Below are 21,630 nucleotides of genomic sequence, written 5' to 3' on the forward strand. Positions count from 1 at the left end.
ATGCAATTCCTATGCAGAGTGATGGACTTTTATGACCATTGGATACGAGAGATGAGTTTGTTTGCAACTGTTTGAAACAAAAGAATATCGTATATTGTGAAGCATTTAGATTTGACCTAGTAACCCAGATTTCGACCTCACGTTACCCAGTTTCAAACTGTAAAAATATTTTATTAAGGCCAGATTGGGCGAGAAAAAAACATTTTGCATCAAAATTTAAGTCGAGGTCTCAATTTTGAGACCTTGACTCCTTCGAAGGACTAAGAAGGAAAATACAATCCAGTAGCTGGGACATTTGCATGACTTCTCATTACAAGGACCATTTTGTTCCATTGCCAAATCCCTCCAAAATACTTAAAGATGCACTCTTACTCCCAAATAAGACCTACCACAATTAATACAATTGTGTTAATATACAGAAAGGATGAACAAATGTCGAAAACAATGGTACTTATGAAGGATAAAAATGATGTTTGTTATACATGTGTATGTATTGATTTTGAATAAGATTGTCACTTTAACAGTGTGCATAAAAGATTTATCCCTGATGTTTGACATTAATCTTGGTTTAATTAATTTAGGTTGCTGGAGCTTTAATAATGTCATCTCATGTGTTGAACACATGGGCACTCCTGCTATAATGCTGATAACATCTTTAGATAAAGCTCTACCTATAGATTTTTTATGAAACAGTACACTAGGTTAAATAGGTGCTTATGAATTTGGAACAAAATTTGGGCCACAGTGCAATCAAGCTATAATGCAGCCAGTTGGCGTAGGCAGACCTTTATAAACTCTAATCATCTGCAAGCTTGCTTAGAGGTTTCTGTATGTTAAAACTAAATGAATAGAAGGGAAAATATTTTTTTACATGAAACAGAATGAACACGACCTGTATATCTTCCATTTTTACTCACAATTTAAACATTTTACAAAACATTATGGCATCTAAAACAATTTTTTTTTATCTTAACAATACCATCATACTGGATGGTAACATAAGATTGGAGCAAAACCAGAACTTAACATATTAAAAGTAATGCAGTGCATCAGGACTACACAATACAACAGCTGTTATAAGACAATGAAATGACTGCAGTAGTCCTTATTTCTCCATAAATGCAAACATTTGATTTCCAATGTATGAAGATAAAGGTTCATATTTTATGTAAGCTTCTGTAAAGTTACTGAAACAAAAACATTGTAAGAAAAGGCAATCACGATATTTTAATGGGATAAAAAAAATCCTTATAAGGTAGAATTGTTCTCAATCTAACAGATCTACATGTAAAGTTACAGCAGTACATCGTGCGAGTTAAAGTCTGTATAACAAACATTTTCATTATTGTACTTTATATACAATGTTTATAAACACTGCAAAACTAAACATACAAAAGATGTTCAAAAAATGAACAGATTGCGCATGATCGACATACAAAACTGAACTGTTTACATTCAAGAAAAAAATCTCACATGTGTTGCATATTATATGTACAACTTTCTGTACCCCATAAGGAATAGAAATCCATTTACAGTTAAATATTTCATATAAAACATACAATTTTTGCAATACTTATAAAACAATTGGGACTTTAAATAAAATTAACCAGTATATATAATATATACAAATGTAAGAATGTAAATCTTTGCAAATAATCAAAATTTAGTACATAAAAGCATTTATTTAAAAGCAAATCATGCACATCAACAACGAATTCAGCAAAAATCTTAATTAATCTTCATAGCGTAATATGGCTATAACAAAACAACCTGATTTTATTAGAGGTAAAAAGAGTTAAAACACAGAATTTTTTGAAAGAGAAATAAATAAATATGAAAGTTATGTTAAACAGTAAGAAAGTCAGATTATTCATAAATACAATGTACATGTGTACTTCAAGTTAAGCAATTCACACTGAAACATGTAGAGACAATAATATCTCATTCAAAAACATTTAGAACACCAGTAATGGCAACATATTTCTAACAGGTTAATACAATAAATGAGTTACAAAGCAAACAATGAACAGTTATACTTGAGATATTGCACTATTGTTCTTTTTTATATCAGCAGGAGTGTGTTTAGCAGGAGACCTCTGTTTGCTAAGGACCTGTTCTAGCTCCTGGTGGAATAAGCAGGCCTGCTGGGGCTTCCTCCTGGCCCGGGATCCCCCAGACCCCTTCCTGGCCCCATTGCCACTGGGGTCACCCCTGCCCTGTGACTTGGACCTCTTCTTGGAGCGATTGTCAGAGTGTCTGATACCAAACAGAGCTGGAATATCATGATCCAATAAGGCAAAGTCTCTTGGTATGGCCGAATGCATCAAATAGGGGGCATTTTGTTCCACTTTATGTGAATCATTTGATGTGGCTGGTGCAGATATTCTTTTGGATCTTTGATCTTTTGCTGTATTTCTCTTTTTCATGTTCACATCCCCTATAACATTATCAAACCTAGTCAAATGATGGGCTCTCTGCCCATGATGTGATGCTACACAGTTGTCAGTATGTTTAGCAGGAAAGCAGCCCATTGAGTGGCGTTTAAACATGTGTCTTCGCTCTTTCCTGTCTGGGCGATCCTCTGTTTCACAGCTGTACATTGCAGCTGCAGATGCCCTCATCTCACTGTCTGGCACCTTGCCCCTGTCCACTGTACTGTCCATTTCCAGGTTTGAGGGCTTAAACAGTGGCAAAAACACATTACTTACATCCTTACTGCCGCACGACTTTTTCTCAAAGTTTACATTGCTATTTCTAGCAAGAGTGTTTGAATTTGGGCCTGAAGTATTTTCATCCCCTGAATCAGCTACCCCTGCATGCCAGCTGTGAATCATAGAGTTGTCAGGCCTTGGTTTGACCCTAGAAGTCTCTTTTCTAGGGCTTGACTGCGTACTTGATGTTACTTTCTTTTCAGACTTTCTACTTGATGAAAAATTAGAATCATTCACTGATCTGTCTTTCCTTTGTGACTGTCCTCTTGTTTTTTCCTGCCTCCCAGACAAACAGGTTTGCAGAAAATGCCTGTATGAGTCTGATGGGTATTTTGAGTCATTCCTAATTGTAAATCCAGTTGGTACATTTTCATAATAATCACACGGTTTGTTAGACACACACGATGAATCCACTGAATTGTCACTTAATGACCTCTGTAACTGTTGATGGTTGACAGCTACAGAGTTAGATGCTGAAGATGGATCAATGTTTAACTCCAATACTGGCTTATTGAGTAGATGGGACAATCTCAATTTGCGTAGTTCATCTTGCCGTTTTGTCACAATAATATCCCCAGGGTCAAGGATTGCAGCGGCAAGGTTTGAAACATTGGAGGTAATACTCCCACACTCACTCACATCCGAGCGAAAGGTCAGGTCATGACTAGAACACACTTCACTAGCGCTATGATTACATTGGTTCGAGTTCCTATCTTGTCTTTGTGACAGCTCATCAGGCTCCTTGTAAGCCACTCTTGCTCCATGTCCATTGTGATGATAGTTCACTGGTTTAACTACTCCATTAAATGGATGGTTAATTAAACTCCCATTGGTTTTCAAGTGTTCAGATTTCGATCTTGGTAACAAAGGCTTGTTGTCTCGATCAACTCTTGAGCACTGTGGCACAGACTGCCCAGGGACATCTCCATTGGCAGGAAAAGCCCCTAATGAGATGCTTTGCTTGAAGTTTTGCCCTGGACTGGCACCCTGTGGACTTGTCCATGACTGGGACATTGTAGTGGGGTAGCGACGACCCTTGGGCACCTGACCAAACTGCCTGTCCAGGAACCTCTTAACTGTCGTCTCTGCATCATCTACAACACGTTCCTGATTGTTTTGGCCTTCTGAAGGGGTGTCCAGATCAAAGGCAGGAGATTCAGGACTGCTGGTCAGGGACTCAGCAGATGTCGTGGACTCACCTATGTCTGTGGAACTGGATGAGCACTCTCCACCATGGGGAACACCATGTACAACATTACTTCTCCAACTCAATACAGCATTTCTGAGTTCTAAATTAAGAGCATTAGCACATTCAGTTTGAGTTCCATTACAATTCCGTAATGGACTAACTTGTGCATTTAGGTTTGTATCTGATGACCTATTTCTAGCAAGGTTTCTGTTTCTATTCTGTATACCCATTGCAATAGACGTATTTGGCTGTCCATTGGAACTATTCCTGAAATGCACACTTGCCCTCTGTCCTTCTATTGCACTTTGAACCCTGTCCACTTGCCTAGCCTGCCTTGGATGTGCATTTCTGTGTGAACTTCTACTACTATTACTACACTCACTGGAATTATTCCCACTATCAACACATATCCCATTTGCATTTATGGCACTAAATCTATTAATATCAATGACAGCGTTGTCATCAGCAACTGTAATTCCCGTATTTACACCCCTGGTAACCATATTGTTCCTTCTGGGACTACTAGAGTTACTCCCGCCTTCTAGCAGGTGCTCCTCAGAACTTCCACAATTGCCTGATCTTCCTGTTGAATGTACTCTGTTGTTTACATTGCTTGTTTGCTCATTATTTCTCCCAGTGAACTCGTTTTCAGGGTTGTTATTTGTCTCGAGTGCTTCATAGGGCGGGGGCTGTTCCCCAGGGTGGGGTTTGGGCGGAGTGTAGGGGGGTGGGGGATCCTCATATGGGGGGCACTGTACCCCAAAGAAATCAGGAGAGTAACTGATGTTGTCTGAATCATCTAGTGGCTCCCTTCTGCGGTTGTATCCTGAAAGTAATAACATTTGTTTTGAGAACTTAATCTGTACTAAGAATACATATTTCTATTTAATATTGAAGAAATTTGCAAAATTAAACTGCATTTGACTAAGACCCATTAAAATGTAGGTGTATTTTTGGACAATATTTCCTTCAGCCATCTTTGCAGGAAAGTTTATTCCATCTGACAAGATGCGCAATGAATCTCAAACATACAGTAAATCTTTAGACATCTATAAGCGGTTACCCATGAATCAGATATGTTACTTTTTTCAAGACAGAGTCTGCAAAATCAGACTGATTTATTACATTTTTTAGTGCATCCAGGCACCAAATAATTTTTTGCATACCTAAACGTATTTCAACCCTAGAAAGTTTGTGAATGGAAGGTTTTACTTTATTTTTTTCCTATATCCCAACCAAAAAAGCATCCTGAAACTGCAGATTTCAATAAAGTAAAACTTATGGAAGTTGATTATATTTAATTGTTCAGCATACATTATTTATTTCAGAAGTAAACATCTTTCTTCAGATAATGAAGAATGAAGTGTTCATGTGCCTTTCTTATAAACAAATAAGAGTGTTCTTTAATTTAGCTTATTTGTAAGTCACCTGTACATAGGGCAATGCCCAAAACTCATGTACATACGTCTGAGAGTGAGAAGAAGTCTCCGCTGTCTGAAGCGATGGATGAGGAAGAGTAGGAGGGCAAGGATAAGAAACGTGGTCACCGTGCTCGCCACCAAACGCAGACCCAGGTCCGTCATCGTCCCATCACCACCAGCACCACCTGTAAAACAAGAACAGAATTTGTCATTAAATTTATGTCAACATTGGCAGACAATGTCTTTGGTAAACTTCCTATGCATGTATATATATGTAATTGACTCTCTTTCAATTTGTGAGGTCTTTGAGTAATGGTGGTGTTAAGCTCCCTAATTTGCCTTAGCTTTGAGATGAACTCATATGCAAAGATGTTTGCATGACATGCATGACAGAAAATGATGCAAGTAAATGTTTAAGAGTACTGTGTTGTCTTTTTGCACATTCACCTGCTCTTCAAGTTCCTTTTTTCATAGAAAAGCAGTAACAAATACATAAATAATTATGTGATGATCCTTCACTGTATCATACTCATGGAAGATATAAAGCTGTTAAGAATAATTATGAAAAAAATATTCTGGTTATTTTTTGCAAGAATTTCTCTAACATATAGGCAAGCCACTTATCAGGGGGTTTTACTTCACATTTTAGTTATATTTTTTTCCATCAGAATCAATGTTAACCATGCTGAGCGCTATCAGAAATAACACATTCTTAAACGTCACTCAATAAACTTAGGCAAACACTATTGGAAACAAATTAAAATAGCATTGGTGATAAAAAGCTTTCAAAAAGTCCATCAAAATTCCTTGATACAGATAACAGATCAGCTTGAAACCATTCAATAACACCCTTAACCTAAATTATTAAAATAATATTGTCTCAAACAAAAGAAACTATAATGAATCGATCTATGATCAAATTGCAACATGTTTGATATTATCTCACATAAAGTGGTCATTGGAGCAGATTGCATGACAAGATTATTGACATTTAGATCATATCAGTGCACACAATTATTTGTTTAACAGTTTATAGATAGCAGCAGTTCTGGCATGATCCTACTGGTATAACAAAAACCAGCAACCATTGCCATTATATAGAGGCCTTAAATATTACCCAGCTCACCTTTCCATCTCTAACAAAGTGTAACAAATTTTTGAGTATAATAAGCTGCCATATTCTTGGTAAAAACATTATAATTTGAGAGGGAAGTACAGCTTAGAGATATAATACACTTGTATATGTTATTTTATAAAAAAATGCAGTAGAAAGAGAGTATTCCAGAAGTTTTATGTGAGTAATAGAGCAATGAGGCAATGCACTTATTGTTAAGTGGAGATACATGATTCCCTGGTTTACTCTCACATATACAGGATTACCATCACCACATTAACTCAATTATAATGGGTTCTTTTATAGTTGCTATTTTATGCCTTGTGTAAGATACTTCAGATTTTCCTTGAAGTATTTCAAAGCTCAAATAAGAGAGGGTAGTTTTCAACTTCAAAAGTTTAGTAACAAATGAAAAACCCAGTTCCTGTTGTGATGCATGCTCTGCCTATCCTGTTATGATATAAATTCAGGCCTGTTCATGATTATTAAGTAAAGTACATTAATTTTGCATCTCTTTCTCGATATTACTGGTATAACTTTCATCATAAAGCGGGCTGCTTCATGGATATGTTTATTTGAAGCATGATTAATAAAAATATTCTGCAATTTGTCTAGCTTATTTACCAATTTGTAGACAGTATAATCAGTAATAGTGTGATTAAAAGATCACAGTTATGTATACCTGCAGAGTTGCCTGTGGGTGGGTTAATGGCGGTGCCATTATCATGTGTTAAGATTGACGCCCCGTCTGAGTCGAGACACTCATAGTGGCAGCACTTCTTGGAGATCTGACGCCACTTTGGACAGTTTGGTGGTGAGCAAGACACAGATTTACACATGGTCGACTCGCCACGGTAGCAGCTGCACATGTGACAAGGGTCTGCCTCATACGGGTAGAAGTCCTCCCCGTCCTGAATCGCCTTGCCCTGCCAGTCTGTACATGTCAGCTCTGACATTGCTGGAATAAACAACCGGGAGAATTTTTACTGTTTGTTTACTTGAGTTTGTCAAGGTCTTCCCATGCCTATTGGCCCCATTATGTCTTGACCCTGCTGTGATGCCATCACGACTTATATTGTGTTTTAAATGTCATAAGTGACATGAGATAGAAATGACTGCCATTTGCAGTCAAATCCAGACATTGGAAGGATTAAAGAAACAGAGTGAGATACAAGGTCTGAGATGCGATACCCTATGTACCTCTTGGTTCTTTAACATGCTCAAGATGTAAAGCACTGACACACAGGATACAACTTTCCTGGGATGAACCTGTACTGAGTACACCATTTTCCCAGTTACAATATACCCTTTTTTTTTACTGCCGAGTGCTAGGCTAGGGAGAAACTGGTACCATATATTTTTAGGTTTCTCAGTTTGATGCAGCTGGTGTTTGAACCCCAACCATTCGCACCTGAAGCAAATGCTCTACAACTGAGCTATTGGAGTGGTCTTAGTATTTACTGTGGTCTTAGTATTTACTGTGTAACATCACTGACTTATATAGCTCCACGGTTCATACACTTCCCACTTGAAACATAATGTTTAGAAGGTGAAGTGGTACATGTACATTGTATACATATTTCCTTAGTTCAATCCCATAAAATATCTCACTGGCACTTTCTCATGGCCTCTTACACAATGTAATGGACACCAATGCCCAGGAAATTGACTCAAAGCTATTAGGTTTTTTCACAATCAGGCTTCTAGAAATTAGAATTAATTAATGTCATAAAACCTCCAGTTCTGGTTCTCCCGCAGACAGGAAAGTAGATGAATGTACACAAACAGAAAACAGAAAGGCATGTTAATATCTAGGGAAATAAGAAACAATATTATTGATTGTTTTTAAGTAACCTACAATATAAATATGACCTTTTATTGCTCAATCATTACAGAAATAAATCACACCAATCAGCAGCTTCAACTAGCTTTAATGAGCAAAAGGTCATTGTCTATAACAAGAGGAATCAGAGACATCCATATAAAGAAATAATACAGTCTCAAGAGGGAACAGTCATACCCTATACCCTATATAGCTACATACATGAATAAATCATGAATTGTGTAATTAAGTGTTAAGCACTTAAAATTTATGAATGAAGTCTTATTACTCAGTGATTGTATTCTATAAATTCCTCGTACATACCAAAATTTATTCCATGCATTCTCATTTCTGTGCAACACAAATCAATCCAATGTCTAATGCTAAGGAATATTTCAATGTGAAAAAAGATTACACTGTGTTACCACCACAACGAGTCTTGCACAACAACAACCAAGATTCTCCCGATACTGACAACATTCATCCCATGGAGAAACCATATACTGGCTTTATGACATATCAACTGAACATAAAGCCTAAGACACCCGCAAAAAACGTCAGGTGTTTATTCAATTACTATGATTTTTCCTCGGAAGTAATTTTCAGGGTATTGAGATGTTTTTTGCTGTTTTCGCCAGACCTGCTGTCAAGTATCAGTTTAAATGAAGCTGTAAAAGTTACGTGACTACAAACAGATCCCTCTTCCCTAAGGCAGAATGGAGTACTTATCTGTCGAAATAACACTGTCATGTACCAAATGTAACATGTCTTTTTTAAATGATGTAAATGGCCCTCCATCTAAACTGTCAGAACAGTAACTGTTGGTATCGATAAATATGTTATTCAGAACTAGCTTAATGACACATTTAAGGACAGTTTGCTGTCTATATTTGGTTAAGAGTAAGAAACTGATAGTCTCTTCACTAGTCCACTTAAGGACTTACAGTGTAACTGTTTATTGCGAAAATATCTTGCAAAATTAAAATAAAATTCTTAGAAAGAAAATAAAAAGGGTTTGATCTGGAAAGTTCATATCACAGCATACACATGTGCCCACTAAAAGAAGTGATCTCAAACAGTTTAATTAGAGATGTATATTAAAACAAGCAGGAAATTATTGTATTCATCAAAACTCTTTTCCTTTATCTGAAACTCCTCAATAAAGTTGGCAATAACAGCATCCATTATCATAATGGAAATAAAATGTTCAAACCCCACACCAAATTCTCTAGATTTGATGAGATGTTCCTGGATGCAGCTCACCTGGCACATGAAAATTGCTCAGTACATATGGCTTCAATTAAGGCACAATTTTTACAGCCAAGGAGTTCTTCTGCTCTTTTTAATTGCAGTTGTGTGCAGAAATTCTGAATGTATTTTATCTGCAAGGTACACAAGACAGGTAATTCACTCCTCAGGAACTTTTAGCATCATTATAATCTACTTTTCATACTGTTATTTCCTAATAAATGAAATTAGCTTCACTTCCTGTAGCATTGAGTAAGGAAATTCATTGTTCATGTCCCAGAAATTCAGAATAATATCAAAAATGACAGTTATTTTTTGAAACAAAAAATATGTTTTATGCCCCCAGGCTTCAGAGATATGGAGTGGATTATGGGTGTTGCATCGTTGGGGTGCACATTTTACTCATGTCTCATGATAATCCTTTAAGGGGTTTAAGAGTTATGGAGCTGACATGAAATCTATTGCTCAAACCTTGAGCTGGCTTCCTTGAGTGTAGAACCTGCATGTCTTGTTTTAAAATGCGGTAATTTTACCCAAGTTTCATGATAATCCTTAAAGGGGTTTAGGAGATATGGAGCAGACATAAAATCTAGGACCAAACCTTTGTCTTTAAACTTTGACCTTGAGCCAGCAAGACTGTAATGGGATTGTGCACATCATATCAATGAAGTAAACATGTTAGCTGAGTTACATTAAAATCCTTCAAGGGGCTTAGGAGATACACAGCAGACATGAAATACACGCCTAATACCAACCTTTGACCTTGTAATGTGACCTTTAGCTTGAGCTGGCATGCCTGTAATGCGGGTTATGTGGTGAATTTATGACCCAAGATTTATGAAAATATTTCAAGCAAAAGCAAGGGGGACATAATTCCCAAGTACAGATGTATCTCAAAAGGGACATAGATGATGGTCTGAAGAACATTAAAGGTAAGTAGGTAAGTACCATATCCTGAGGAACTGGTTCCCTCATAATTAGAATATATGAAATAAACCCCTTGTAACATTCAGTTTCAATATTGTTGCATAATGATTGATTAACAGATCTCTTTGGCAAAATAATTACTGTATTCTACTAAAATCCAGTATAATCCAACTGTTTTAGTATGGAGAATTGTGCTTTATATATTTATATCCCTTTTGCTGCATTACGAGAATGAATCATGAAAGATAATACACTCATCATGAGCCATTTTCATGTTTAAGCACCTTCCTTCTCTCATGATCATTACGCAAGCTTCAATGGTTCCCACCATTTCCCACAGTGGAAACCTACTGGGTAATTACGAATGCCAAACCTATTATCCAGGTTTTACTCAAGTTTGAGCATAGCTTTAAGAGGCTTATGATATAAGATTAATGAAAAGTGCAAGGTGTAAAAGCTTTCATGCATCTTCTCTTTGCCAAAACAAGATATCTCTAATCATTAATTAATTATCAGAAGTATTTTCAGATCAGGACATGTATAAAGAATCTATGATTAAGCAAAGTTTGTGTTTTATATGTAACTAGTTGTATTAAGAACCATTTTTTTTTAAAAAGCCACTGTATTGATTTACTCTTTACCATATTCAGCTCATTTCGCCAAAAAACTATTGGATAGAAAATGTTTCCGCTAGCAGAGTTACCATAGTTTTGTCATGATTCATTTTCAAACTAAACAGTCAGGGAAAAAAATTAAAAGGAAAGATAGAGTCAAGATCATTGGCACTTTCTCTGAAATTTGAATAAACATTTATTTCCCAAAACACTCGTGCCTACAGGTTCTGCATCATAACCTGTATGCTATCTTTGTTTACAAACCTGCGAGCTGCACATTCTGGGTAGTTACCTTAGAAACATGAAAAAAAATGCCAACTATCATTTAATCAGAGAAAATAAATCGTTCACAAATAAAGAGAGGCATTTTTGCAAGCAAATTTTTAAGATCCTCATAATATCAAGTAAAACACTACATGCCTCAGTAGCAGTACCTGGACGCCTGGTATGGTATGTCCATTTCAACAACATCTGTCACAAGTGAATTGAAAACTGTAATGTCTAACCCTCATTCATAACATTGAAATAGAACAAAAATAAAATGCATTAAATTGTCAGCATTATCAAGTATAGGCTCAGCCAGCAACCAGCATGAGCCTGAAATACTATTTCCCTTCATCTGACAGCCTACCTAACTACTCTTGAGTGCTCTAACTGTGTGTGTGTGTTATTTTCTTGCCCAGCTGACTACCTCATAACCTTCCTATCAATTACAAGAAAAGACAGAACCTGTCAAAACTTACCCATTAATTATGATCCTGCAACACATAATAGCCAATTGTTTATCCCATCATAGAGCTAATTGTGAAATTTACACTCAATAGTTTTGTGAAAATTGCAAAATTAGATAAGGTAGCTGAAGGTCAAAACACTGTTATGTGTTTAACAGAGTTTTAAAGACTTTTTTAGAAAACGTAAATACATAAACATGTATAATGAGTACAGCTGAACAGGTAAGAGTCTGATCCACATACATGTACTATGTATAGGAGAATATGCTGACATGCAACATCTTATGGTGAGTTCTTCATAGAATAAATATTTGATTAGAATTAATATACCGGTACAAAAATTCAAGTGTTTTCCCCCCTTAGTACAAGTCTATATATAAAAGCCATGCTGGGGCAGGCTATGAACAAGGTCAGGTTCTTAAACAATATATGTATATGAACTTACTGATTGATTTTTGTTTATCTTTTTGGCTCAGAGCTTAACAATTACACTCCAAATGTAAAGGTCAAATTTGGTCCATTAAACGATAAACAATAATGCCTGATATTGAGTTTGCTAGAACCAGTGATGAAACTTATTTCTGAACACGCCAACAAACATTATAATTTCTTTATACCTGATCGCAACAGTCAATTTAAGGACTCTTTAAACAGCAATGTACATGCAACGAGTACAACTGCAGCTCTGTCCAAAATAAATGTAGATGTATCCTAATTAAAAATTATTTCAAGCATTTTCAAATCAGAACAAGAGCGCTACTTGACCATCATAGGTTACAGCATCCTATAAATGTAAAGTATACAGCCCATTTCTGAAACTAACTGGTGCACTTGAAAAATACATATTGTCAAAAGACATGAGAAAATTGTAATATAAAAGTATTAACCTGTTCTTATGAATTTCAAACAATTTCTTTTAGCTTAATCGTGAAGAAAGCTAACTGCTTATACTGTTATAGAATCATTTGCAAGTCTGTTTCCAGCGTAGAAACCAGTACTGGTGTCCTAGTGTCTAAAGGCCACAAGAAAGTCTCTGTTTGGGATTGAACCAACAACCTATTCAGTGATGTCTTCAACTTTAATTTCTGGTAGTGTGTCAAAAGGGTTTTAACAGGTTTTAAAAAGTAATGGGTGCTGGAAAAGAGGGACAGACTGCTAAGGGAGAAAAGTGCACACTGTGAAGAACATGAACATTACTAATTTGACAGTAAATGTAAGGAATCATGTTTAATTAAAGTAATATCAGGTTTCAACTGCTAAATATGTAAATTTTATTTCTGTTTACAGCCATATTTTAAGTTAACCAAAAAAAAACAGAAATATTTGACAATTTTAGTATTTACAGTTTATTGACTACATCCGTGTTCCGCAGTTTGGATTTTAGGCTGGCAATTGACCGAAAAATTATGCACCAGTCAATTGTTACCACAGCAAATGCCCCCGCAACCCAGGGACCCTAAGTAAGGCACATTCCCCGCTAAATTTGGCGCGAATACAAAACCACCGCATTCAACCGGCACTGCAGGGCCACCGGGAAGGTAAAAACACAGCCCATTCCCGGCTATCCCCGGTATACCCCCGGTCCTTGGGGGCTGTGATTACAATTGACTGGTGCATTACGAAAATGAAATTTGAAACACCTTTCCAATTATAAAATAATTTACAATCTACAATCTTACAATGACTAGTCTTAAATGAGCCTGAAATGGCACTTTTGATACATGGTATTTAAAGTTTTTTAAGAAAGTATTTAGAACTCATGAGGATGGAAAGCAGTACATATTTATTTTAAAAATTGCAGTATTTGGAAGAATGGGTGAATTCTAGTTCTGGCTTCCATAACTTTAATGTTGATATTTATTTTTTTGATGTTTACAACACATTAAAGTTATGGCGTAACCCACATAGTAAAGTCAACCAGAATCAATTGAGTGTGATGATGCAATGCAATAACATGACCATGATGACGTCGATGGATTATATTTATAGCATCGGATTCACATTGTTCATTTAGTTGAATCCAATTGCAGTAAGGCTGTAAATACCTTTTGATAAGTAAAAACAATTTATTTATTCCAAATTTGTTATTAGTTATTTATTAATTATTCAAAATAGAAAAAATAACAGCAAAATAAACACTAGGTCACATGGGTATTTTCTGAAAATCTTGGTGTCACGTGATTAAATTTGAACACAACTATGACCTAGATAAGGAATGCTTGTAATAGGATTTATTAAAATGCTAAATCAACTATCTTTAAAGCATTTTTTGGTTTTGAAAATGAGTTTGTGAACTACATTTTACTTCATTAACCTAAGGATACAGCTATTTTGTCTGTACAATGCATACAAGTGAAATAACAGCGTGACATAAAAATGTCACAAATTCTGGTAGGGTTTGGATACGGCGTTCTCTTCAGCGAACACATCCAAAAAGGTAATATATAACGTGTTCGCTGAAGTTCTTTAGCTAGGTGAATTCTAGTCTAAAATAATAGACGTGTTATACGGGATTCTTCCAATCCCTAACGTCTAAACGGGAATGTGCAAAAAACGGGGGTGTTTTAAAAATATTGAAATTGTTTTAAGTGAAGTATTTTATGGTTGAAATTGATCATAAAGAGCTATATTCATATTTTACCATGTAAGTGAAATGTTATTTTGCACTAAACAAGCATTTAGAGCATTAAAACAAGTTGTTTACCTTTCCAATGAAACAAAAGTTGACTGACACAGACAACAATTATGCGAAGGGGAACAACTCGATACAATCGTAATAGCTCGGCCTCCTCCGACAAAGCTTCGAGATCGACCTCGTTTTACAATCGTGACAACTTGGTCATGGCCGAAATGTTCCGAGCGATTTAAAACTGTGCCCTAAAGCCTTGCAGGTGCCCTTCATGTATATATCGTTATGTTTTGAAAGAATGAAATGAAAAAAAGCCGTCAAACTCATTATTATAAGTTGGATATTTATTTTTTTGTGTACGAAACTAATATAAAATAACATTATCTGGTAATATTTCTTGTTTTTATGATATTTTATAGACGCTATATGCTTTAACCCAGAATCCTGATCGGAACAACTACCCACTTTTGATACTAAACAGTTTGTACGTGAAGGATTTGCCATATCAAAAATCTAAAAAAAATCCGTCAACGTACAATTATTTGGACTAGGTGAATTCATGACAAATGTGTGTTAAACTACAAAAGTATAGTTATCGCTAAAATTCACATACAAATTAAAGAATTATTAGGTATGCAAGTGTAGTACTACGGACTATCTTCAAACATGGTGATTGATCGAACAGTTTTCAAATCAATAAAATATAATTCCAATTTTCATTAAAATTGAAACCCCACCCACTACTAACTTGATATGGAACAGTGAAAATAAAGCCTACCTCTTCCTAACAAACAGGTTAAAGTGATGAGGAAAAAGAACATCATGTTAAAACTGGTATTTCATATTTATCCTGACAATACTTGAGTCACACCACGTTAAATTAGCACATAAATTCATTTTGCCAATTAACTGTCAATATTTACAACCTCTCGCACTTTTGCGAGACTCTCGCGAGATTCAAGATGTCTGCGCCCATGGGAAGTTCCAATTTCTGAACGCCAAGGGTCATTTTGTAGATCCACACAAGCTCTACACGGCTGCAACCATGAGTTTGAGCAAGGAAAGTAGAGAGAATTTCTTTGAAAATTTATTGAACAAGTATTTAAAGAGTTTGAAGGAGCGGCCATTAATAACGAAGTGTTGCACCAGGTTTGTTTACCTTTGTATTTTATTTTTGAGCTAAGTAAATATTGGTAAAATTTAAAATACGTTTTTTTTTCAGTTTAATTTAAACATGAAAGGTGTCATTTCCCCCAACCTTGATCCCTGCTCCGAAATTTGTCAATGAGTTAATGCATGTAGTTTATTCATTTATCAAAATAAAATTAGAATCAGTGACAGGGAAAAATCAATGACATGCCATGTAATTTGTATGATTCAAGTTTACTGTTGTTCTACCAGATATCACAAAAACGGACCATTCAGACTGCTAAATGTTTACTCAGTCTGACTAAAATTGTAAGGAGATCCGTTTGCCTGACAATTAGATGTAACGAAATAATTAAGTTGTAATGTTCATCAAATATTAAACAATGCTTAAAAGTGAGAATATATATCTTTTAAAAGAAAACATATTTTAATTAATAATGTCAATTAACTATTTGTTTACTATCCGGATATAGTAATCAGATGATTTTGGATTTCAATATGCATACTTCACTTGTCAAACATCACATACAGTTTACCTGCTTTTTAGTAAATTACCTACCAAATTACCACTATATATTGCATGATGATTTTGAAACTCTAAAGAATAATCTTCGTTTGCAAAAAGGTCAGGTTTTAAATGACATTTCCAAATGTACCAAACTCCAAACTTATCTTTTGGAACATGCTAAATCCAATTACAAAGAAATCGGTACCGATGCAGTCCAAGAAATACACATTGCCACAAAAAAGACCAATCACAGTTTTTTATTAGGATTCAGTGCGAGACTATCAAAAAATGGCTATGTTAAATCATAACTTAAAATGTTACTCCGACTGACAATAATATTAATCTATTAATACATTTTTGTTTTATTTTCCTTCAATTCTTATTGATTCTGATTCATTGCAGTGCCACCATATCAGCTCTTGGTAACTTCATATCGCAGAAGATCGCCCCACAGAAAGATGGGAAGGTTGTATGGAGGAGTGTTGCAGCCTATGCCACTATGGCGTAAGTCATTGCTTATGCACCTAATCAGGGGAAAGTTCTTGGATGTCAACTGATTGAGAGTTCTTGCTAATTAACAATGTTTTCTTCAATTTAAAACTGTTAATATAAAGTAAAGTATATAGTATAATAGATATTTAGTAATATGCAATAACTGTTTTGTGTCTATATTGCTAAGATGTAACTTCATTGTTCAAGGCGGTTTGAACAAGTTTTTTAAAGTAAATTTTTTAGCTTGGATTTCACACTGTCCTTCTCTCATTGGTCCACAAAAATGTGGGGCATGGAAGCATACCCGCAGTCCTTTTACGTTTAGGCGGGTGAAATTTTAGTATGAGGTACATGACTGATAAAGCAATACTATCTATGGTTTGGGGCTTTTTTGGAATTTTTACATAAGCCTTGTTGCCTGCTACTTGTTGTTCAAAGTGAATAAAAGGGATGACAATTATGTTTTTTCCTTCCATGTGCAAACATATATATGAAATTACCTCACCTTTGTAACTGAGTATGATGACCAATAAAAAAACAACAACAGTTCTTGTTTCAGTTTTAGCCGACATGGTCACTTTGAGATGCTTTAAAATAGGAAAATGTCTTTGAACTAAGCCATGCTATGTAATTTTTATTTTGTGATGTGTGTATACATGCACTCACAGGTAATTGACTCTCAGGAACCATGGTCAAAATTTCTACCCGTCCATGCCCTACTAACATAATAAGTCTCAATTATTTACACTATGCCCTCATTATGATCAAATAATGCTTTAATTTGATTAAAATAAGCTCTTTATCAATATTTTGAATTTACTACAAAATAAATATATTAACAGCTGAAAAAGTACGGTAAACGGTGTCCAAATAAACTAATATCCATGAAGTGTTGTTCATTAATGTCAAGTATTTACTTCTTACAGGTTTTGTGTGAGTGCGCCAATTATCCACTACTTCTACATCTTCCTGTCGAAGGTGGCGCCTCCCAAGGACAAGCCGAGTCAAGTGGACAATATCAAGCGTCTCCTGATTGACCGCCTCATATTCACCCCGCCTTTCATCGTCCTCTTCCTCTATGTTGTCACCATACTTGAGGTGGATATGATCATTTTGAAATTAATCTGTGTGGTTCTGATACATGCACCTTTAGAAACTTACTTTCATAACTTTCAACTTTCATTCACTTTGTTCAATTTAATTGTACTATTTAAATGTTTAAAGTTTAATATACAGGTAAAGACAATAAATTATTAGCATATACCGGTATACAAAATCTTGCTACCTAAGATAATTAATGCCATCTGTACTCAGTCAGTTAAAGGTCTGTGGTGTTATGAAATAAATGTCATGCCATGTGTTACACAATTGTATAATAACAGTATTATATATTACTTCAAATAGCAGAAAAGCTTCTCATACATGTAGTATGTTCAACTTTGCTGAATAAAGGCACTCTTGTTTTAATGTATATAATATACAATGCTTCAAAGTGTATCAATGTTTTCAGGGCCAGGGTTCTGCGGAGGCGGTAAAGAAGATCCGGGAGCAGTTCTGGACGATCCTGAAGATGAACTGGAAAGTGTGGACAATCTTCACGTACATCAACATCAACTATATACCACAGAGGGTAACAAACACATACTCACTTTCTACCTTTTGCAATAAAACTAGGTTTAGTTGCTAAATATGAAATTGAACCTTAAATTTCAACTTAGACTTAAGTTTATAATTCTTGGAGTCATAATCAGAATCTGCAATTACTTGATAAAAAAAACCTAATAAGATAATGAATCGTCTTTAAGTTGAATAATTAGTTTGTTAAGTTATAATAGTGTTTTTAGTATATATTTTTTTAATCAGATACATAGGATTTCATCCATGAGGACATTAGCCTGGGTGGTTTTATTTAAAAAATCAGAATGACAAATGATGTTTTATTTGTTTATGCTTCGAAATAGCAGCTTAACCTGACACTGCTTTTCCCTGAAGTTGGGTAGCAACATTAATGTAGTGGGAAATATGCACTGTCCAGGCAGCTCCTGTTTATATTTTGTCACACAATAAACCATATATAGATTTCTTCAAAGTTAAATGAAAAAGAAAGATATACATGCATTATGTTCATATTTTAATTAATTTGAATCTCCTCCAATCTATGATACACTGTCCGTAAGTCCTAGCAACTATGATAAACCATGAAGCAAGTACCTTCAGTATCAGGCTTTTTCAATTCTCATTCTGCTTTAATCAGTATCATTAATCATTTTATTTCTATTTCAGTACCGAGTGTTGTTCGGCAACACTGTTGGTTTGTTCTGGACAGTGTTTATTGCCATCAAGCGGAAGCAGATGTCCGGAAACTAGGCCGCATCTTGAATTCCGCCACTCATGGTTGCAGCTTGTGTTGTATAAATTAACAGTTTCATATATCCCTTATATTTACCTTATATTGGGATCCACCCAATGTGAGTTTAATTAAGGGTTGTTATAAGACATTTGAGTATGCCCTACTACTGGAAATATTGATACTAACATATATATCATAAACCTCTTTTGTGATATTTGCTCTGAATTGATTCCAAATTAGTGAGGCCTGTTTTTGAAATAAGGGTACATATATAATAATTAATATTAATTGCATTGGAACAAGACTTAAGCTTTTGTGCCACTTTTTGGCTGTCAGAAAATATTCTAAAGTTTCTGGTGCGTTATACAGTCTGATATCTTGTACCGGGTATACACTTTGTTGCAAATTTTTATAAAGGTAATATATAGCTGTTACTTTTTTATTTACATGCACAATTTACTGTTGCAAAGTATTAAAGTAAATATTTGTACTTGAATACACATGTTCACAACAAAATATTATTTTGTATGTACAAGGATTGTGATATTTTATTGTACTAATTGTATACTTGTCGACTTTTATTATACTTATGAGAGGACTGATTTTGATCGTGATGTTTTAAAAGGTTGTAAGTGAGTAATGTTAGTTTGTTGGTAACATTTAAAAAATTTAAGCTTCAAATGTTATGGTTTGTGTTTATCTGTACTATAACGAAATCATGTCACTGGCATTGTATGTGAGATTCACAATTTGTTGTTATAGAGCTAGGTTGTTGAACATTATCCAGACATATAGTACATTGTACTTGGTGTAAATTCTTTAAAGGTCATGTACAGCACTTGTTCTTATTGTTGTTCTCCTTCAGTATATATTTGATATTTTACAAAGCACATTTGGCATGGGTGCCTATCCTGCATTTGGCACATTGACTGTCTGTCCTACATTTGGAACAGCTGCCTGTCCTATAGTCAATTTAGTTGAAATTGATCAGGATAGAAGTAACTAGACATTTCAAAATAGAAATCAGGGAATCTATTCAATAATAACCAACTTCGATTTAACTTAAATACAAGAATAGAATCGGAGTGTTTTGATTGAAATGTAAAATTAATTGGCCAATTGACTGAATGGAATCACTGAGGCATGTCTAAGGATAAGAATGATATTGAATACTAACCCTGGGGACCATATAGCAGAACAGTATGGTAGTTCTGTCTCAACTGAGAACATTACTTATATATTGTTTGTACTGGAAAAAAAAGGAAATAGTTTTTGATTGCTTCTATTGTTATTTATAGTAACTTTGTATTGATCAATATTCTATAAAGGGACAATAATTGCATAATATCTTTATAAGATCTTTAACTACTATTATGCTTGAAATAATAGAGTCCAATTTATTGTTTTGATTATTTTTCTCAAGTACACTTTTTATGCTCTATGATTTCTTTTCTAAGAATATACTGCAATAATGCTTATGAATATAGTACACACGGTAATGTGATGTTAAAAGGAGTTAAACAAATATGGTTATTCTATTTAATCAAAGCATGCTATTCTGTGGAAATAAATGAGTTGAAATAGAGATTGTATTTTGTGATACTGGGGCCTTTAGTCATATTGTAGTTGGTCTATTATTAATTTTTATTCGAGTTTGGTTGTTACTAGTTTTTAAGATAAAGATATCTCAAAGATTAAATTGCAGTCAAATTGAAACTCTCTAACACAGTTTATCAATGGCATTTGTTTTTAGCAAATGTATAAAGTGGAACACCATTTAGTTGATGGATGAAAAGTGATAGATTTTAACCTGCACCAAACACTGTACAGTTCACCTCTTATACACTCTACTATTACGTTTAGCTTCGACTTGGTGTGTATTTTATTACCATGTATATATTTACAACATGTTTAAAACAATGTCAATTTGTATAACAAAATATAATAAAGCTTGTATCATTTGACATTATGGAAATTAAGTTAAGTCACAAGTCTTACTTTTACAGCTATTTGTAAGCCTGTTTAGTGGTATTGAATTGAAGAAAAACAATTTTATTTTATACATTGTCTTCTGTCACAAAATGTGTACAAACCATATATATGAAATAAAAAAATAACAAAATAACTAAGGCTGTGTCTCTGGATGTAGGTTGGGGGGATACCAGTCTGTCATGTCTAATTATTATTAAACATTGATACAATTATAGTACGCTGCTTAACATCGTTGAGCCATGTACAAGAGTACGTACGGACAAACAGGTTTTTGTAAAGCTGAGTTAATAAAAATATAATTTAAAAAGGGATTAGTTTGAACTCAGTTCTAGTCTTCTTGGTTACACCTCACTTGCAATTCAAGTTCAATAATTTGAATGCTTTAAACTATGATGGTCAATTGAACACATCGATTTCACATGTAAATGCAACAGTTTAAAAAAAATACAAAAGACACAAAGTCATTTCGAAAACATATAAGGTGACTAGGTTTCGCAAACTGAGGTTGACCTCAACAAAGTTAGATTTATCAATGAAAGCGTTGAAAGTTATGTACGCTGAACAAGCTTGATTTTACTTTTATATGATTCTGTTTACAGGCAATAATCAAAGTGCTGAAAGCACTGATGGACTAGGGCTTCATTTGTGGGGAATGTTGACAACCATGTTCTAAGCATTGAAAAAATCGGCTCACATCACAAGGGGTCACTGTTTCATGGGCTAGCTTAAACTA

General features: G+C 34.8%; 2 protein-coding genes across 3 annotated transcripts; one reads left to right on the plus strand and one right to left on the minus strand.

Moving 5' to 3' along the window:
• Positions 1–895: 895 nt before the first annotated feature.
• Positions 896–15,359, minus strand: LOC128231389 (uncharacterized protein DDB_G0283357-like). 2 transcript variants are annotated; one of them, XM_052944159.1, is made up of 4 exons: positions 15,185–15,359; positions 7,118–7,393; positions 5,366–5,506; positions 896–4,726 (listed from the first exon to the last, which is right to left on the minus strand). In XM_052944159.1, exons 1-4 carry the CDS (start codon positions 15,228–15,230, stop codon positions 2,031–2,033), a joined length of 3,159 nt encoding a protein of 1,052 aa, XP_052800119.1. In that variant the 5' UTR covers positions 15,231–15,359; the 3' UTR covers positions 896–2,030. The 2 variants fall into 2 exon arrangements, with proteins under 2 accessions (XP_052800119.1, XP_052800120.1); XM_052944160.1 differs by lacking the exon at positions 15,185–15,359 and adding an exon at positions 8,582–8,729.
• Positions 15,356–20,490, plus strand: LOC128231390 (peroxisomal membrane protein 2-like). Its single transcript, XM_052944161.1, has 5 exons — positions 15,356–15,555; positions 16,466–16,567; positions 17,482–17,653; positions 18,066–18,185; positions 18,839–20,490. Exons 1-5 carry the CDS (start codon positions 15,452–15,454, stop codon positions 18,920–18,922), a joined length of 582 nt encoding a protein of 193 aa, XP_052800121.1. The 5' UTR covers positions 15,356–15,451; the 3' UTR covers positions 18,923–20,490.
• Positions 20,491–21,630: the final 1,140 nt, after the last annotated feature.

Source organism: Mya arenaria, chromosome 4, assembly GCF_026914265.1.
Source record: "Mya arenaria isolate MELC-2E11 chromosome 4, ASM2691426v1".
Lineage (NCBI taxonomy): Eukaryota > Metazoa > Mollusca > Bivalvia > Myida > Myidae > Mya > Mya arenaria.